General features: G+C 36.6%; 1 protein-coding gene across 1 annotated transcript; it reads left to right on the top strand.

Moving 5' to 3' along the window:
* Positions 1-5,896: 5,896 nt before the first annotated feature.
* Positions 5,897-6,808, top strand: LOC132702463 (uncharacterized). The gene has a single exon (XM_060671134.1). The coding sequence runs from the start codon at positions 5,897-5,899 to the stop codon at positions 6,806-6,808; it is 912 nt and encodes a 303-aa protein (XP_060527117.1).
* The last annotated feature ends 9,496 nt before the right edge of the window (positions 6,809-16,304 follow it).

The following is a 16,304-nucleotide window of genomic DNA, read 5'->3' as shown; positions in this document are numbered from 1 at the left end:
GTCAAATTCAAGGCGTGGGAAATATCTCCGAAATCATCCGATTGCTCCCAAACCCGTGCGGTAAAATCCCGGAAATGTCCGAAGTGGCTCGGATCTCGGGGAAATAAAACTGACGTAGTAAAGTGACGCTTCCCGCACGCTAGATCGGTAGGTAATTAGGTATTTCACAGACGGGAGTAGAAACAAAGTATTACAGTAGCCGGTGCAAGTTTCTTTGCGTTACCCCCCAACTGTCTGAGTTGCTACATTGCCGTAATTTTTATGGAAAATTGATTAATTTTAATAAGAACGCAACATCAATCTCTGAAATCCGAACATACTCGGCAACGCCAAGAACAAAAACGCCAAATTAATTACAGAATTATACTGACGCCGAGACGGGTGCTGCAATTATGCACTGCTTTTCTACACGTTGACTATTGAAAATTTAATGGTATTTCGACATATTTTGAGAAAATACTGCCGAAAAAATGCTGCATCCAAACATGTCAGCGGTCATGTTGTTTGTTGAAAGCCGCAAGGTCTTATGGGTTCAACGTCAGAATTTGCCATTAGAGCTGCCACTGGTTAAAAACGGAATTTTAAATCTCGCTCATGCGCATGTTGAATGGAACTTCTCAAAAAAATTTTAGATAGTAGCTTCATGAGTTCCTGTACTGTCAGCATAGGCAGGGCCTCTATATGTCTAGTAGGGATGTTCCGATACCATTAAAGTACCTACTCATTTCGATAGTACTCAAAAATCTTTTTTCGATACTACTCAAATAAATACTCCTAAGGTAATCGATACTTACTCATATCGATACTTTTAGCACTTTATTATCTTTTTATTTATTTTAAGGAAACTTAACAATGAACGTTGAAGGACAATAATTAAAACAAAATTAAGAAGGAAAAGAAAACTTTTATTATAAAGGTTTGCGTCACGTTAAGCACGTACTTTAAACAAAAAATTCTATGATAACATTGGAATAATAAGCCGATGATTACAATAAATAAAATTATGCGTAAGCAATCTCTTGTATGTTTCAATTTATGTTGATTGACATTGAAAAAAAATGAAGGGCGGACGTCTTTCTCGCTTTTGGTTCGGGCTCGGTCGAGTGAAGTCGGACGAGTTCGGCTTGGCCGGCGCGAGACAACGCGTCACCATAGATCAGAGAGAGATTATGTTTGTCTAGTGCGTTCGGTTTTCTTTTTAAATGGTGAGGCTGATTCGATTTGATACCAAGTACTTTTGTTTCGAGACCGACTAAGTATCGCAAGATTGATTCGATGCTATAAATACTTGGTACCGAATCGAAAGTATCAAGTACCTACTCGTATTTACTAGTATCGGAATATCCCTAATGTCTAGTCTGAGTTTAAATTCTGTTGGCAACGGCCCCAAAAATTGTAAGGTTAAGTCACGTGACTCAAAACACCCAAAGCGATATGCGGCTTGGGTCGTTTGAAAGAGAAATTTTACAAATCTACTCCCGTGGAAAGATTACGGGTTGTAAAAAAAGCCAAAATTGTATATTCCGAAATCTGACGAGAAGAAAACTAGAGCTATTTTTCATAAAAAAAAACCCATTAACCTTCCCCGCGCTACTCAATACCCCGTTCGTAAGGGTATTTTTCACCGGGAAAACTATTAGAGCAATCTGTTGCGAACATATAATCTAAGGTAGCATCGCGATGGCAGTGATTGAGTTCGGAGCCTTCCATTAATGATGGAGAGCGTATGCTTTTGTAATCCCTTGTTGATTGATCGGTTATTAATTGTGGCAGCCCATAAATTTAGCGATCGTGGTATATGCGGGTATAGGTTCCGGGCATATTGAACGCGGCCGCCTCCCCGTTCCTAGGAAGTTTGAGTGGAAAAAATGATAATGGCGGCGGAAAAACAAACGCTCCCCCTCCGCGAAACCGGGATTTTCAAGGGAATTACCACTATCGTTTATAATCCAGATATCGAACATTCGCTTAATGAGTTCTTGGAGTTCGGGCTCCAAAGGGGGTGGCGGGTGTGGGGGGATCGGTTTTGGTTGTGTTTACACCGTTAGAATCTTCTTTTTTTCCGGGTCACACTAAGCAAAGGTGGATCATTTTTTACCCCCTCTAGGTTGTCGGTTAAGGCGATATAGCTAGTAGTTATGCAATCTTATAACCACAAGAAAGGTTAAATGGGGAAAGTTTTAAAGGAAACTTAGTGTATTTGACAACCGGTTTCAGTTTTACGATCGTTTGAGATTAGTTTCGTTTTTCGCCATTATATCCAAAAGAGATAAATTGACCGCTGTCAAAATGTGACATTATGGACACATTTTTTGAAGACGACTAAGAATAGCGTGTATGACATGTCTTAATCGCCGTATTGGATTTTTTAAAAAAGAGTTGAAAATTTCCAGTTCCGTGCACAAATGCATCATTGAAATTATCAATGTTGTATTTCAATAAGTAGTACGTTTTTTCTTAAAATCGTTTCTTGAAGTTTCTTGAATATTCTATAAGTAGGCCATGATTTATTTAACATAGACATAAATAAGTAAGACATAAAAAAATGCAAAAACTAGTCAACAGTTCACATCAAATTACGAACTCTCACCGTTGACTGGTGCATATGCGCTGCAGTGCTCCAGGGCTCCCAAGAAATTAAGAACCTACAAAAAAAACCATAATTAAATTGTCTAACTAAAATATTTTCTCTTATCAACATAAAATTCATTCGAATCGTTATAATGATAAAAAAACTGCGCTATGTCGCCGAATTGTTTTTTAGCCGAGCCACATTTATATTCACTGTGACCTATGGAGGTACTCTTTAATTTAATTAATGCGAAAACATTTTTTAAATATTCATACGAAAAAAAGTTAGAATTAAAAGCAAAAGGTATGACAGTATCATATTACCATTGAAAAAGTGAATGGGTTTGTGGATGTAATAAAAAAATTGCTCTATACTGTTTTCCCTGTAAGAATTGCAGGACACCTTACAATTTTTTCTGTGCATTTTTTGAAAATAGTAAGTCGGAAAGGTCGTTGCTAACTTGAACTTGAAGAACCTACAAGTTAGATACAAATTGAAACAGAAAATTGCTTCGGAAACAATTTACAAGTAATGTAATATAACACCTAAGTATAACCTGGTTATCAATTTACCGATTGGCAAAATAATGTCCATTTGCATTTTTTTCAGCAATTGGTGACTGTTTTTCGTACAACCCTAGCAAAATGTATTTCCGCTAATGTATCTAAAAACTCTATGTCTCGGAGTTCAATATGTCAAATTTAAAATACCCATCATTTACTACAGGTTTCAACAATCTGTTTATTTTGATGAAAGAAAACTTTGTTACTTTGAATTATTTAATGTCAAAGTCAGAGCCCTCCTTAGATGAAAAAAAAAGATGACAAATAAATCTTGAAAATAATTAAGACCTAACTTTACGAAGTGCGATAAAATATTTTTTGTACTTGTGAGTTAAGACGATTGGGACATGTCATACATCTTACTCGTGTTAAAAAGTGTTTGAACTATTTCCAAATTTGATAGCTGTCAATTTAACTATTTTGGATTTACTGGCGAACAACGAAATCCACAATTTTAGGTTTTTCGCCGATATTTTCCTCTAAAACTTTTATCCTTTTGCTGTAGTTATAATAGGAGCGGAGATCCCCGTATAGAGAAGCGAATGTCACACACATCGTATAGCCCAAAAAATATTTTGTTTAATAGTTGTGGTTTCGTTTCGATTGCCTATTTTATTAACACTGGAAACTTAACAACTGTTCAATAATTTTATATTATTTTGAGCACTTTGAAACGTAATTTTTGCAAAAACCTTAAAAAATTTATATCCCATGATTTTTTTTAGCTAGTAAACTAGTTAACTAGTAAAACCCTCTTGCAAGAAATGTGTTTAGTTGTTTATAAAAATCCAGATAAAGTTTGCATTGCTGGAAAACTAGTACCGAAACAGAAACGTTTTTGGATGCATTATTATGAAACTTAAAGTGTTTTGCTATCTGTAGCACCAATGGTTTTTTTTTAAACTATAACAACTGTTAGAAAAACTTAAAGTTTCTTATATATCCTTCATAAAAATCGGTTATCCAATAACAAAACCTTTAGTTGCTTTATTGAAATTCCATCTTGGCTTTGGTGTTGAATTTATAAGTGGGATTTGGACTCCTACTGTCACCAGAACAGGCCTATGTTGGCTATGGGGAAAGCATGACAGCACTTTCCTTTCTGTTGCTATGGGGGTGTTGTCTAGTTTTCTGGTGACAAAGCAAAGATCGGGGTTAGAGTCTCTGTTCCAGGCGGCGGATTTAAATGTCCCTGGCTGCTTGGCATCGTGAACTAGGTAGAGATTACTGATCTCCGCCCAGCTGGTTAATTCGGTACCAGCAACGTCTTCATTAAGGTAGCCCCAGGCAGTGCTGTGGCTGTTGAAGTCACCAATATAGACCGCGGGGCGAGTTTCCATTGGTAAAGCTGCTTCCGGCTAGGTCATACCAGGCGGCTTGTACACATTGATTATCGAGAGAAGGCCGATCTTGACGGTTATTATGTAGACACTGTTCGTGCACTTGGATGATACTAAGGATGCATTTTTTATAGTGCTCCTGACGTATGTGGCTGAGCCATGGGCATGATGGAAAGTAGTTGCAAGCCCAAAAATTATGACAGATTCTGAGGAGCGGTGATCGCCGCCGCAAAAAAGTCCATCTCTCGAGGATATAGAAAAGAGTACATTCCCGGCTGGCATGAGGACAGTCAATCCTTATATGAGGAATATCTCAACAGCGGAGACCCTGATCTCGCTGACGAAATACTGCAGAGCCTTGACAACGCTAGACGTGATAAATGGTTCCAAACCGTCGCCAATGTGGACTTCGAACACTCGAGCCGAAAAGCCTGGAGCCTCATAAGAAAACTCGGATCAGGTTCTCCACCTGTGAGAAACGACCCCGCGGTATCCGCAGATCAGATAGCGGACCATATTGTTTCAACTTCCAGAGCGCCCAACGACAAAAGTCACACAACCAAAATTAGAAAAGAGCTATCCCAGCTAAAAAAGACCATCACAAGAGAATCCGATTTCGCTAAACCCTTTTCAACAGAGGAGATTGAAAACGCTATAAAGGAAATGAAAACAGGTAAAGCGCCCGGCTATGATGGGTTGCATGTAGAGTTCTTGTCCTATAGTGGATCTGTAACAAAGGCTTGGCTGGCTAAGTTCTACTCTGAGATTCTCCACAATGGCTATATACCACCAAAACTAAAAAACTCAAAAATAATCTCATTGCTCAAGCCTGGTAAAGATAAAGACAGACCCGAGAGCTATAGACCCATCGCATTACTCAACTCCTGCTATAAACTACTGGAAAAACTTATATACAACCGCATATCCGATATAATCATGCTGCATATCCCAATAGAGCAGGCGGGATTCAGAAAAAACCGAAGCTGCTGCGATCAAGTTCTCAACCTTACAACCTTCATAGAAGCTGGTTTCCAAAATCAGGAGAAATCGGCAATCGTTTTCATAGATTTAACCGCGGCTTATGATACGGTCTGGCGCCAGGGTCTTATATACAAACTTCTGAACATCACCAGATGCAAAGCAACTACAAGCCTTCTCGACAACATGCTTAGCAATCGCTCATTCCAAGTGCATTTGAATGATCAATCAAGTAAAAAGAGAGTACTAAATAATGGTTTACCGCAGGGGTCCGTCCTTGCCCCTCTGCTATTTAACCTTTATGTGTCAGACCTACCTGAAACTCGCTCTAAAAAATTTAACTATGCCGACGACATGGCTCTTGGCTTCAGACATAAAAACCTGCACGTTGCAGAAGATGTACTGTGCGAAGATCTGATGGCCATGAATGATTTCTTTGCGAAATGGAGATTGAAACTTCTTGCTTCCACCTTAACAACAAGTTGGCGAACACAGAACTGAACGTCGAATTTAACGGAACCCGACTAAAACATAACAAGCACCCGAAATACCTGGGCGTCACCTTAGACCGTACACTCTCCTTTAAAAAGCATTTAAGCAACGTAGCCGCCAAACTTAAGACAAGAAACAACATAATATCCAAACTGTGTGGCACCCGCTGGGGTGCCTCAGCCGAAACGCTCCGATGTTCCGTTCTTGGCCTTGTTTACTCCTCGGCCGAATACTGCGCTGCTGTCTGGACGAATAGCCCTCACTCAAAACTAGTGGATGTCCAAATCCACAACTCACTTAGAATGATCAGTGGAACCATCAAATCCACACCCACGTATTGGCTCCCCGCGCTCTGCAACATTCCACCAGCCCATCTCCGGCGATCGGAAGCTCTCTGCAGAGAATTTAGAAAAATACAAAACAATCCCCAACTCCAAATCCATGAAGATATCGCTCAACTAGGGCACAGGCTCCGCTCCGGAAAACCTCCAATTCAAACAGCGGCAGCGCTTATATCCAATAACTTCCACCTACAAGACGAATGGGCTCAGATGTGGCAAAATAGCGTTCCTCCAGGTATCTGCAGCGTTTTCCACGTTAACCAAACTGTTCCAGGTTCTACACTACCGAGAGGAACCTGGTGCTCCCTAAATCGGATCCGTACAGAATGCGGTGTTTGTGCGGACTCTCTGCACAAATGGGGCAAATCAGAAACCAACTGCTGCGACTGTGGAAGGCGACAAACCATCCGCTACCTAGCATACGAGTGCGAAAAAAGACAGAGCCAGTGTACGACAACAGCCTTCTTGAGGGCCACTCCATCGGCTGTTGTTTGGATTGAAAACCTAGATATTAAGATTTAACCTTTGTAAACATTAACATTTAAAACTAGACTGTGTTATTGCCATACGATAATAATAATAATAATAACCTTTAGTTGCGAAAAATGTCATTTTAAATGCCGCTTTTGACCAGCGACGTTCGACAACCAACGCGGCTGCTGACTTTAGTTCAATAGTTTTCAGTGTTTGCTTTTACATAACCTTCACAACGTTTATTGGAAGTTATACACGAATTTATTATTGTTTTGATGATGATGATCTGTTAAACACTACAAAATATTCCTTATTATTTTTTGGTAATAAAAATAAGAATATGATCTAAAATTCTTGAAATATTTTAATTGAAGGCACAGTGTTTAACTTCGTTAAAAATGCTAAAAACTTGGGCATTTATTTAAAAAGCATATTTCAAATGACATATACGGCATTAAAAAAATTATACAGTAACAGACAAATTTTAGGTCAAAAGTTAAGGAAAAAGTTGTGCGTTGACTTATAAAATTTTAATTACTGTAATTTTCTATATGTGTCTGTTTTTTGTATGGCTTAAGAAAATATGATGATAATTCTAATTTGTATGAACAGATTGGGTGGTTTAGAATGGAATCTCGTAGAAGACTACATTTATGTACTTTTTTAGTAAAGACTATAAATGCACCTCCATTCGGGAACGAATAGTGTTTAGGCTCGAAATACATAACAGGAATGTCAAGGCTAAGGAAGTTTTAACTATGCCTCAAATTTAAATTGTAATACGTTTAAAATTAAATATAAGAAAGAATTACTGCATCTACAGAATTTGCTGTAGAGATTCGTAGCTGGGATAGGACGTCATCATCAATTTCTTTTTTAATTTTGTTTAGTAATATTGTGCTACACACTGGTTCAGTAGAGTAGCTAGGCTGCGCCAGTTGACGGTACAACTAATTGGTCTCTGTATTATGTATGTTTGTTATGCTATTATCTGAAATAAAAGTCGCTTATTATTATTAATAAGTCATAAAAATATCGTATTTTAACTAAAGTGGCAATAATACAGTTCTTTTTCCGCGAATTAGAGAATATATTCGGAGGTCATAAAACTACAAGGCGAATAAGAAATTAGTTAGTGGCGACAAGTGCGACACGTGCAGAAAATGTCATAGGCGCTAAGTGAAACAATTTTAACGGCTTGATAGTCTAGGTATTAGCTAATAGCTTTGCTTTGGAGGAAATAAAAGTTTTGTCCTTTTAATTTAGGACTTACGCTTGTATAAAAATTTTATATCTCGGTAACGGTGGGTCCTACAGGACAGGTATAGAACGAATCAGCATCAAATTTTTTTTTGTCGTCTGTTCTCAGTTATCCGTTCCCGTGTTTTGGTTTTTCAGGAATAACTTTGAAAATTGAAATTTACCTCCTTTTTAATCCTCCATAAGATACATAAGCCTTTGAGAAATGGCTCCGATCAAACTTTTTTTGTGATTTTCGACTGTTTTTTGAACATCGCTATGAAAACGACTTCAAGTTTGGCTACGAAATAGCGTGCAGTCCCCTAATGGAATTCATGGGGGGTTGAGTGAACGGGAAGTATTTTGAAAAATTTTAAAATCGCGTTTGCATGGGTCTAAGAAAAAAATAATTTCTTGAAAACGGTTTAGATTTAGTGCTATAACTTTTATTTCAAGCATTTTTTCGATTATGTACAGAGTTTTTCAAATATGGACAAAAATTTAAAAAACCCTGAAAATTGTCCTCTTACAGAGTACGTTATTGGCCATAATTCAGAATTCGTAAAAAATATGGCTAATTAGTTTACACAGTATTATAGGCTACACGAAGAGCTACAATTTTTGTATTTACGGTTTTCGAGATATTTAAAAAAATACATATGAAAATCGCTATTTGTCGCACTCGATCTAGACGCGATGACGCGATTCATTAGTACTGCGTCGTTAACGAAAATAATTATTTTCTCGAACACCATGTACTGTATTGGAAAAATTCGTGGACCTGGAAGAGTGGGAGATTCAGGGCTATAAACTCTACTTGGAATATATTTTGAATTGAATACAGGGTGTTTCGTTTTTAAGGTAAATTATTCGTTTTAAATGAAAAACTGAAGAAATAAGATTATTTGGTATAAGCAGTATCGTAAACTGTATTGAAAGCTACAATTTACTGATTTATAGTTGCTGTCAAATTATGCACGGTGCGCGGGATATCTGAATAAAAATATTATTGTAAATGATTATGAATTTCGGAGCTCGTAAAAGGCACTTCATACAGGGTGTGCGTATAATAAAATAACATTCTATACTTTTGATTTTTTAAAATCTTTTTAGTATGTCAATCCCCACTCCATTGCTGCAATGGTCTTTTTTGAGTGGACAACAAAATCCGAGCTGACTGTCTTTCTCCAGAATACACATAGTTTCTTAATTTCGATTTATTCCTGTGAACGTAAACTGTTATTCTATTCCACCCGCGGCTTAAAAAAAGGGAAGTTCACGAAGCATTGAGTTTCTCACATTTACAAAAAATATTTTTTTTTCCCAAACTAGCATTATTTTTTAATATTTTTTTAAATTATAGTACTGTTTTTAAAACTATTTTTAGTGTGCAGAACGTCGCAAACTTTACTACAAAGTTTTTTGCCACCTACCGTTTACGAAAAGTACGAAAAAACGATTTGCAATACGCACCCTCGAAGCTCCGCCATTTTCCCGAACCAAACCACGTACGAAATTATGCAAACATAGAAGAAAAAGTCGCCGTTTTCGACCAAATAGACTTTCGACCCGAATACCTGCGTGTGCCTCCACGGAAAAATCCTTCATTCCATGAATGCTAACTAAGGGCGACGGGCGAGATTTTTTTTCTTTTTTTTATTTGCGAGGCATCCCGTGCCGTTGTGACGGGCATAATAAAAATCTAATACGATTTTCGGAGGATTTTGCGCGGTCCTCTTATTGCTATATTTATCGTCCGACGTGGGATATGGAAATCGGTGCTCTTTTTTTTTCGTTTTTCGCTCTCGGGAGGGGAGGTATTCAATTTTAATACTTGGACGCTTCTTCGGTCAGCGCTGGCAAGGACGGCCATTTTTTTTGGCAGCTGTAGACGTTTGGGATCCAAACAAAACGATGTGCCAATGAGTTTACAGGGCTGTTTCAATTTTTGTATAATTTTTAATTATTTAAGGCTATTTAACAGAGAGCGTGATCATTTATCAATAGCGTACTCCTAAATTATTATTTCATGGTGCCATATAGCACGAGGATCTAAACATTAGTATCCCACTTTTTATGCTTGATCTTAAATAAGGGGTGTTTTTTTTCGATGTATAAAACTTTAAGTTGCAATAAAACAACGATGGATTATTCGATTGACATGAATTTTATTTATCCGAAAGATAATCTTGTGGCATTACATTTGAATTATGCTTTCTGGCATATGACCGCCACGGCTGGCGTGGATGTAGTCCAATCTGGACGTCCAATTTTCGATGACTTTTTCCAACATTTGTGGCCGTATATCGGCAATTACACGGCGAATCTTGACTTCCAAATGGTCAAGCGTTTGTGGCTTATCCGCATAGACCAATGACTTTACATAGCCCCACAGAAAGTAGTCTAGCGGTGTTAAATCACAAGATCTTAGAGGCCAATTCACAGGTCCAAAACGTGAAATTAGGCGGTCACCAAACGTGTCTTTCAATAAATCGATTGTGGCACGAGCTGTGTGACATGTTGCGCCGTCTTGTTGAAACCACATCTCCTGGACATCATGGTTATTCAATTCAGGAATGAAAGAGTTAGTAATCATAGCTCTATACCGATCACCATTGACTGTAACGTTCTGCCCATCACCAGTCAGTTTTTCTGGATGTAACGGTGTTTCGACATACACTTGAAGATTAGCTTCGCTCCAAATGTGGCAGTTTTGTTTATTAACGTAGCCATTCAACCAGAAGTGCGCTTCATCGCTAAACAAAATTCGCTTATGAAAATCGCTCATTCGACGAATCTACGCCTTACTTGATGATTGTTTGGCTTCAATTCTTGCACGAGTTGGATTTTGTAAGCACGTAAACCAAGATCCATAAATCCAAAATCCAAAATCTTCCATAAAGTGGATGGACACAGATTCAATTCCTGTGCTCGATGGCGGATGGACTCATTCGGGTCTTCCTCAATGCTACGCTCTACAGCAGCAATAGCTTCTTCTGTACGCACCGTACGGCGTCTCTGGGGATGCGAGATATCAATAAGAGTAAACGTGGTGCGAAAACGTTCCATGGTTAATCGAATTAACTGCCCTGATGGACGATTTTGTCGACGATAAAATGGACGTAGTGCGCGATACGTAATCCGCACAGAACCATTATTTTCGAAATAAAATTGCACTATTTGCAAGCGTTGTTCAGGCGTGAGTCTATTCATGATGAATTGCCAAACCAAACTGAGAATAAATCACTTGACTGCAGTTAAATCGGTCTCCATCTTGAACAGTAATGCCAACATAAAGTTCTATACATCGAAAAAAAACACCCATTTTTAGCACAATTTAATTTTAAATAAAATACTCATAAGTAAGTTAAATAGCCTCTAACAATTAAAAAACTGTGAAAGCATTAGTGAATATTCTCTCTAACGTCGATATTATTCAAGCTAGAGACACCACACCATTACGCTCGGTTTGACTTCACAGTAATCATCAAACTTCAAAACAAACAAATAAAAAGACAAATTAAAAATTATAGGGGAAAAGGCATTTTTCGCTTTCTTAGGATTTGGAATATTTATTATATTTTTAATTATGGATAATAAAACCTTGGTTGATGTTGCTTAGTTTGTCGTTTATTTTAATTTTAATAGCTATCATATTCATAAAAAAGTACCGCAAATAAATAAATCTCTCCTACTACTATCAAACTTAAACAAACTACTAACAAAGCATATAAGCCCAATAATCTCAATAATCTCAGAAAATTTTTTCAGTTCTATGCCTTAACCACTTGTAAAACATTTTTTTTTATATAATTTTGTATTTTAACTCAAAATTTTAAGCTCAAAGTTTAATACAGTGTGTCCCAATGCTACGTCCGCGGTTGTTGTTTCGGAAATGGTTCGTGATAGGAAAAAATTAAATTGGACATATACACGAGGTGTAAAAACTAAAATTGAAATGAAATGAATTAATGAAACCTTTCCCAATGACTGGATTCCGTGATTAACTTTGAACGTATTTTGTATAATATTAATAGCTAAACCTAGTAATGTTTAGGATTGTGATTTATGGAAGAAATATCACAGACAACAACAACATTCAGGGTAATACAACCTGCCAACTCAATACAGGTTGTCCTAAATATGTGGAAGAAATGAATACTTCTCAAAATATGTGATTTGAATCTACTTACTAAATTGAACGCCATTTTCATACGATAAGTTGTAATTAAATATACCTATGTTTCGCCTTTCAATAACCAAAATACCAAATTATAGTTAATTCAAGTCTATGCCCTTATTTTCCAGTCATTATATGTGGAAATAGGTTTTTTTTCAAGAACTAACTAATGAGCACGGGAACTGAAACATATACTCAGCCCCAGGCCATAACGGCGTCACAGTGACTGGTACTTTTGCAGAATAATTCAAACTGTGTAAAAAGATGTCCAATTTTTTAAATCTGGGAATAAAAGCAATGTTAGCATTTTTTTTAATTAGATCAGTTTCAGTATATGTGTTAGTTTACGCCGGTGGCGGGTAAAAGGCACTGAAAAGTACTGTAAATAGTGAATTTAATTTCTACTTATGTTGTAAATTTATAATATTATATATATAAAAAAGAACCACCGTCTTCATCGCAAGTCTAGTAATTGCAGATGAAAGTTTCGCATTCCAAAAATAGAATTGTAAAGAGTGCCAATGGACAATTAGTTTAAAAAGCATAATATAACCACGAAAATTAAAGACTATTATAAAACAAGTCAATATACAGTTTGTTTTAAAAACCTCATTTCAATATGTAGTCTAAATTATAAAAGAATTGCACAGACACTAGTTTTAGAGAACACATCAATTAATAAAATTCCTTTTTATACATGTCGGATTTTTTACAGTACTTCAAAATATCCTCATTTCTCTCGTTTTTAGTATGTTAGGGTTATGGATTTTCCTGATATACTCTGAAGTTATTATATGCGTAGTAAAAAGGTTATTGCATAAAATTTAGCCATTTAACACCAACAAAAGCTACAATCTACCAACTTTTAGAACAAAATTCCACAACCCCACTCAGACGTCAAGAAATGTTTCCAAAAAAAAAAACATTTTTCTAAAAGGTTGATAAAAAGGAATACATGACACTTATTTGTGTAACAGCGAATTGGTTAATAAGTTCTTAGAAGAATTTTTGCCAGTTGCATTTTATTACGTTGAAAACGGAATCCTCCCTTAACAGCCAAAATTGTAACAGACAGATATAGGACATTCTTACGATAAATTCAAGAAAAACACAAAATTTAGAAATTATGAATTTTAAGTCGAAAATTAAAAATGCGAAATTTGTTCTTCTGTGTATTCGTGTAAATCCGAGGACTCGAGGCCAAAGATTTTTTCCCGCATTGTCGTATACGTGACATCATAGCAAAAGTCTTGAGCCTCGTCGCCAAGACAAACAACGCCCGCGAAATCTTTCCAATTTCATTCAAAACCAATAAAATATCCAAATAACGGCCGACATGACGCGTAAGCTTACCGTCTTGTACACAAATAACGTCCTCGTGCGATATCCTTTCTTATTCCCACAGTATATCGACACTACCACGTTTGTTTTTTATAATAGATCAACGAACATTCTTCTTTGTACGATGTGACCCATACTTTTTGATTTGGAACCGACGAAAGCATTAAAAACATTTTTGTTTCATACCACATTACCGGAATTACAATTACAATAAATAGAAATACTCAAGATTTTGTAAAAAAATATTAGTCAACATCAGCAATTTTAGTGACTAAGTTTACTAAACATATCAACATCAGAAAATGTTGAGAACGGACATTCAATATACGCATTCGCAAATTATTTCAAAACTAATTTAGGAGTGTGTCGGATTCTCTATAGTGTGTCTTATATTTGGCTTTTGACGGACCGCGCCCCAAAGTGTAATTAAAACCTTTTGTTACTGTACAACCAATAATTTATTCACAGAATAACCTAATCGTTTAAGATTAAACAAAAATTTTCTAAGCACTTTGAAAAATTTGACATTTACTATATTTGGAAATAATTAAATTGTCATTCTTACCAAAATTTAATGATGTCAAAATCTGCATTCAAAAAACAAATGATTAATATACCTATATCACAGAAAAATAGTTATACAAATATGTCGCTGGGTCCATAAATTTATAGATAAAAAGAAAAGAACGTTGGGTTATTCTGTTTACAGAAATTCGACGATCACAGACCGATACTTAATGCATTGTCGCATTACAACCCAACAGAACAAACATATCGGTAAAACTATCTTAACCCGAGTCACTGAACCCATAATTAAAACACCTTACATCTGCTCTTTTCTCTAATAATTTCCATATTAGAGATACTAAGCGTTCCATTCCAAAATACACCATAACTCATCAGAAGTTGCCGAATACAATCATGAAAACGGCCATCAAATCTTATTCGATAAAACTAAAATCCTTGAATGTAATCGATCCTTCTTGCCAAAGAAAAATCCGAGAATCCACAGAAATTTCTAAACAAGCAAATAATCTTAACCCCTTCCAATAACCCCTTCCAATAGTATATAAGCAGGTACGGAGTACAATGCGAGTCAGTTTCACTTGAGCTGTAAAGAAGTCAACAGGATGATTGGGTAAATATCAGCAAGTTCGATTCGTCAACAACCAAAGCAGGTGGAATCCAAGTGGAAGTTTTTTAAATAAAATAATGATTTAGTTCAGCTTATCCTAGCTCCGCAATGCGCGTATTACCTTAACTTAACTTAACAAGTCTGGATTCAGATGTCAATGTCAATGTCGTGCTTGTTCCGAACATTTTACAAAATTTTGATCCATTCTTGATGTTAGCTTTCTGCATTTTAATTGTACCAAAATAAGCTAGTATTAGGTTAGTTTTAGTTCGTTTCTATTATTATACTATGTTATTATGTTGTGCTGATAGAGGAGAGAGGAGAGATGAGTATTTATACCACTATTTACAACTTGGTAATAAAGGATTGAAGTCGAACGTTTAACCCCTTCTCATTTTTAGTTAATTTAACAGAGTCCTAAAAGACACAAAAGTAAGGGATTTTTTTTAAAATATGAATCAGCAAGATGTTTTTACAAGAACGTTTATTCATAACCACTAAGTATTTAAGTGAAAAGTCGGAGAAACAATAACTTATAAAAGGAGATTTACATTGATGTGAAAATTTGTTTAAAAAATGACAAAAAAATGTCTAGTGATAAATATGTGTAGAAAAAAATATTCCTGTAACAAAATGGCAAAATTACTTGGATATTGGTATTAAACCGTGCATCACAGATCTGCAATGTAAAATAGAAAAATGGCAAATCTAATATTACATAATGAAGAATCGTACATCACAATCGCTTCCTAAATAATATTATTTCAGTTAAAAGTTTCTGGCCGGTTCTGGGAAGTCCATAACTTTTGCTGGTGTTCGCTTGTTTTTTGAGACAATATTTGACGTAAAACTCTTGAAGTCAAAGGGCTTTGGCTGCCCAAGACGTCACCACCTTTGGAGATCACGTGCCAGTGGTGTTCGGAAACGCTTCCAAGAACTCATTAAATCCCCATCGCGAGTAGGCGGTACATTCTATAGAAGTGGAACGTCACGCCCTCTAGCCAATTCGATCTCGGATGGGTGGAAAACAATAAAATTATATGACAATGGACATGGCAGAAAAGAAGCAAGCGCCTCATACAAGGGGTGAGAATTTCTCAATCGCAAAGGACAATCAAATAATATGTGGCGGAGATTTCCTGGCTCTCCGCAGACACAGTTCCTTAAATCTCCGTCGTTTATTCTTCCTAGATGTTCCGGAGAGTTATAATGCTTGCTTGCTTCTCATGCGACAGATGGGAGTGACTTCCTTTCGGTTAAGAAGAAAATTATTGCACCAAGTTTTCTTGGGGGTTTTCAAAGTGCACACAATAATTTAGACCTTCGCTTGAAGCTTGTCCTAGCTAGCGCTGGCACCAGGCGATTCAAACGTTATTCTTCAGTCTAAGAAGAAATTCGCTATATGCGGGTCTAATGTTGCTCACAGCCTCCTAGAATTTCATTTAAAAAGGGTTCCAATCTTTCAGGGACAGTTTTGGTGATTGCTTTATAGAAAATGTCATAAAAATCACTACATGAGGAAGGCGGAGAATTATTTATGAATATCGAAACCTATAGAGCGTATTGAGGCCAATTGGTTCCTAGGAGGGGCTGCAATAGTGGTTTGGCTTAGTTCTATACAGAGCAGAGGGAAGTGATCGCTGTTAATT

This window comes from Cylas formicarius, unplaced genomic scaffold (assembly GCF_029955315.1).
Source record: "Cylas formicarius isolate icCylForm1 unplaced genomic scaffold, icCylForm1.1 PGA_scaffold_10__41_contigs__length_53128322, whole genome shotgun sequence".
In the NCBI taxonomy this organism is placed as follows: Eukaryota; Metazoa; Arthropoda; class Insecta; order Coleoptera; family Brentidae; genus Cylas; species Cylas formicarius.
This window is presented reverse-complemented; position numbering and strand designations above follow the sequence as displayed.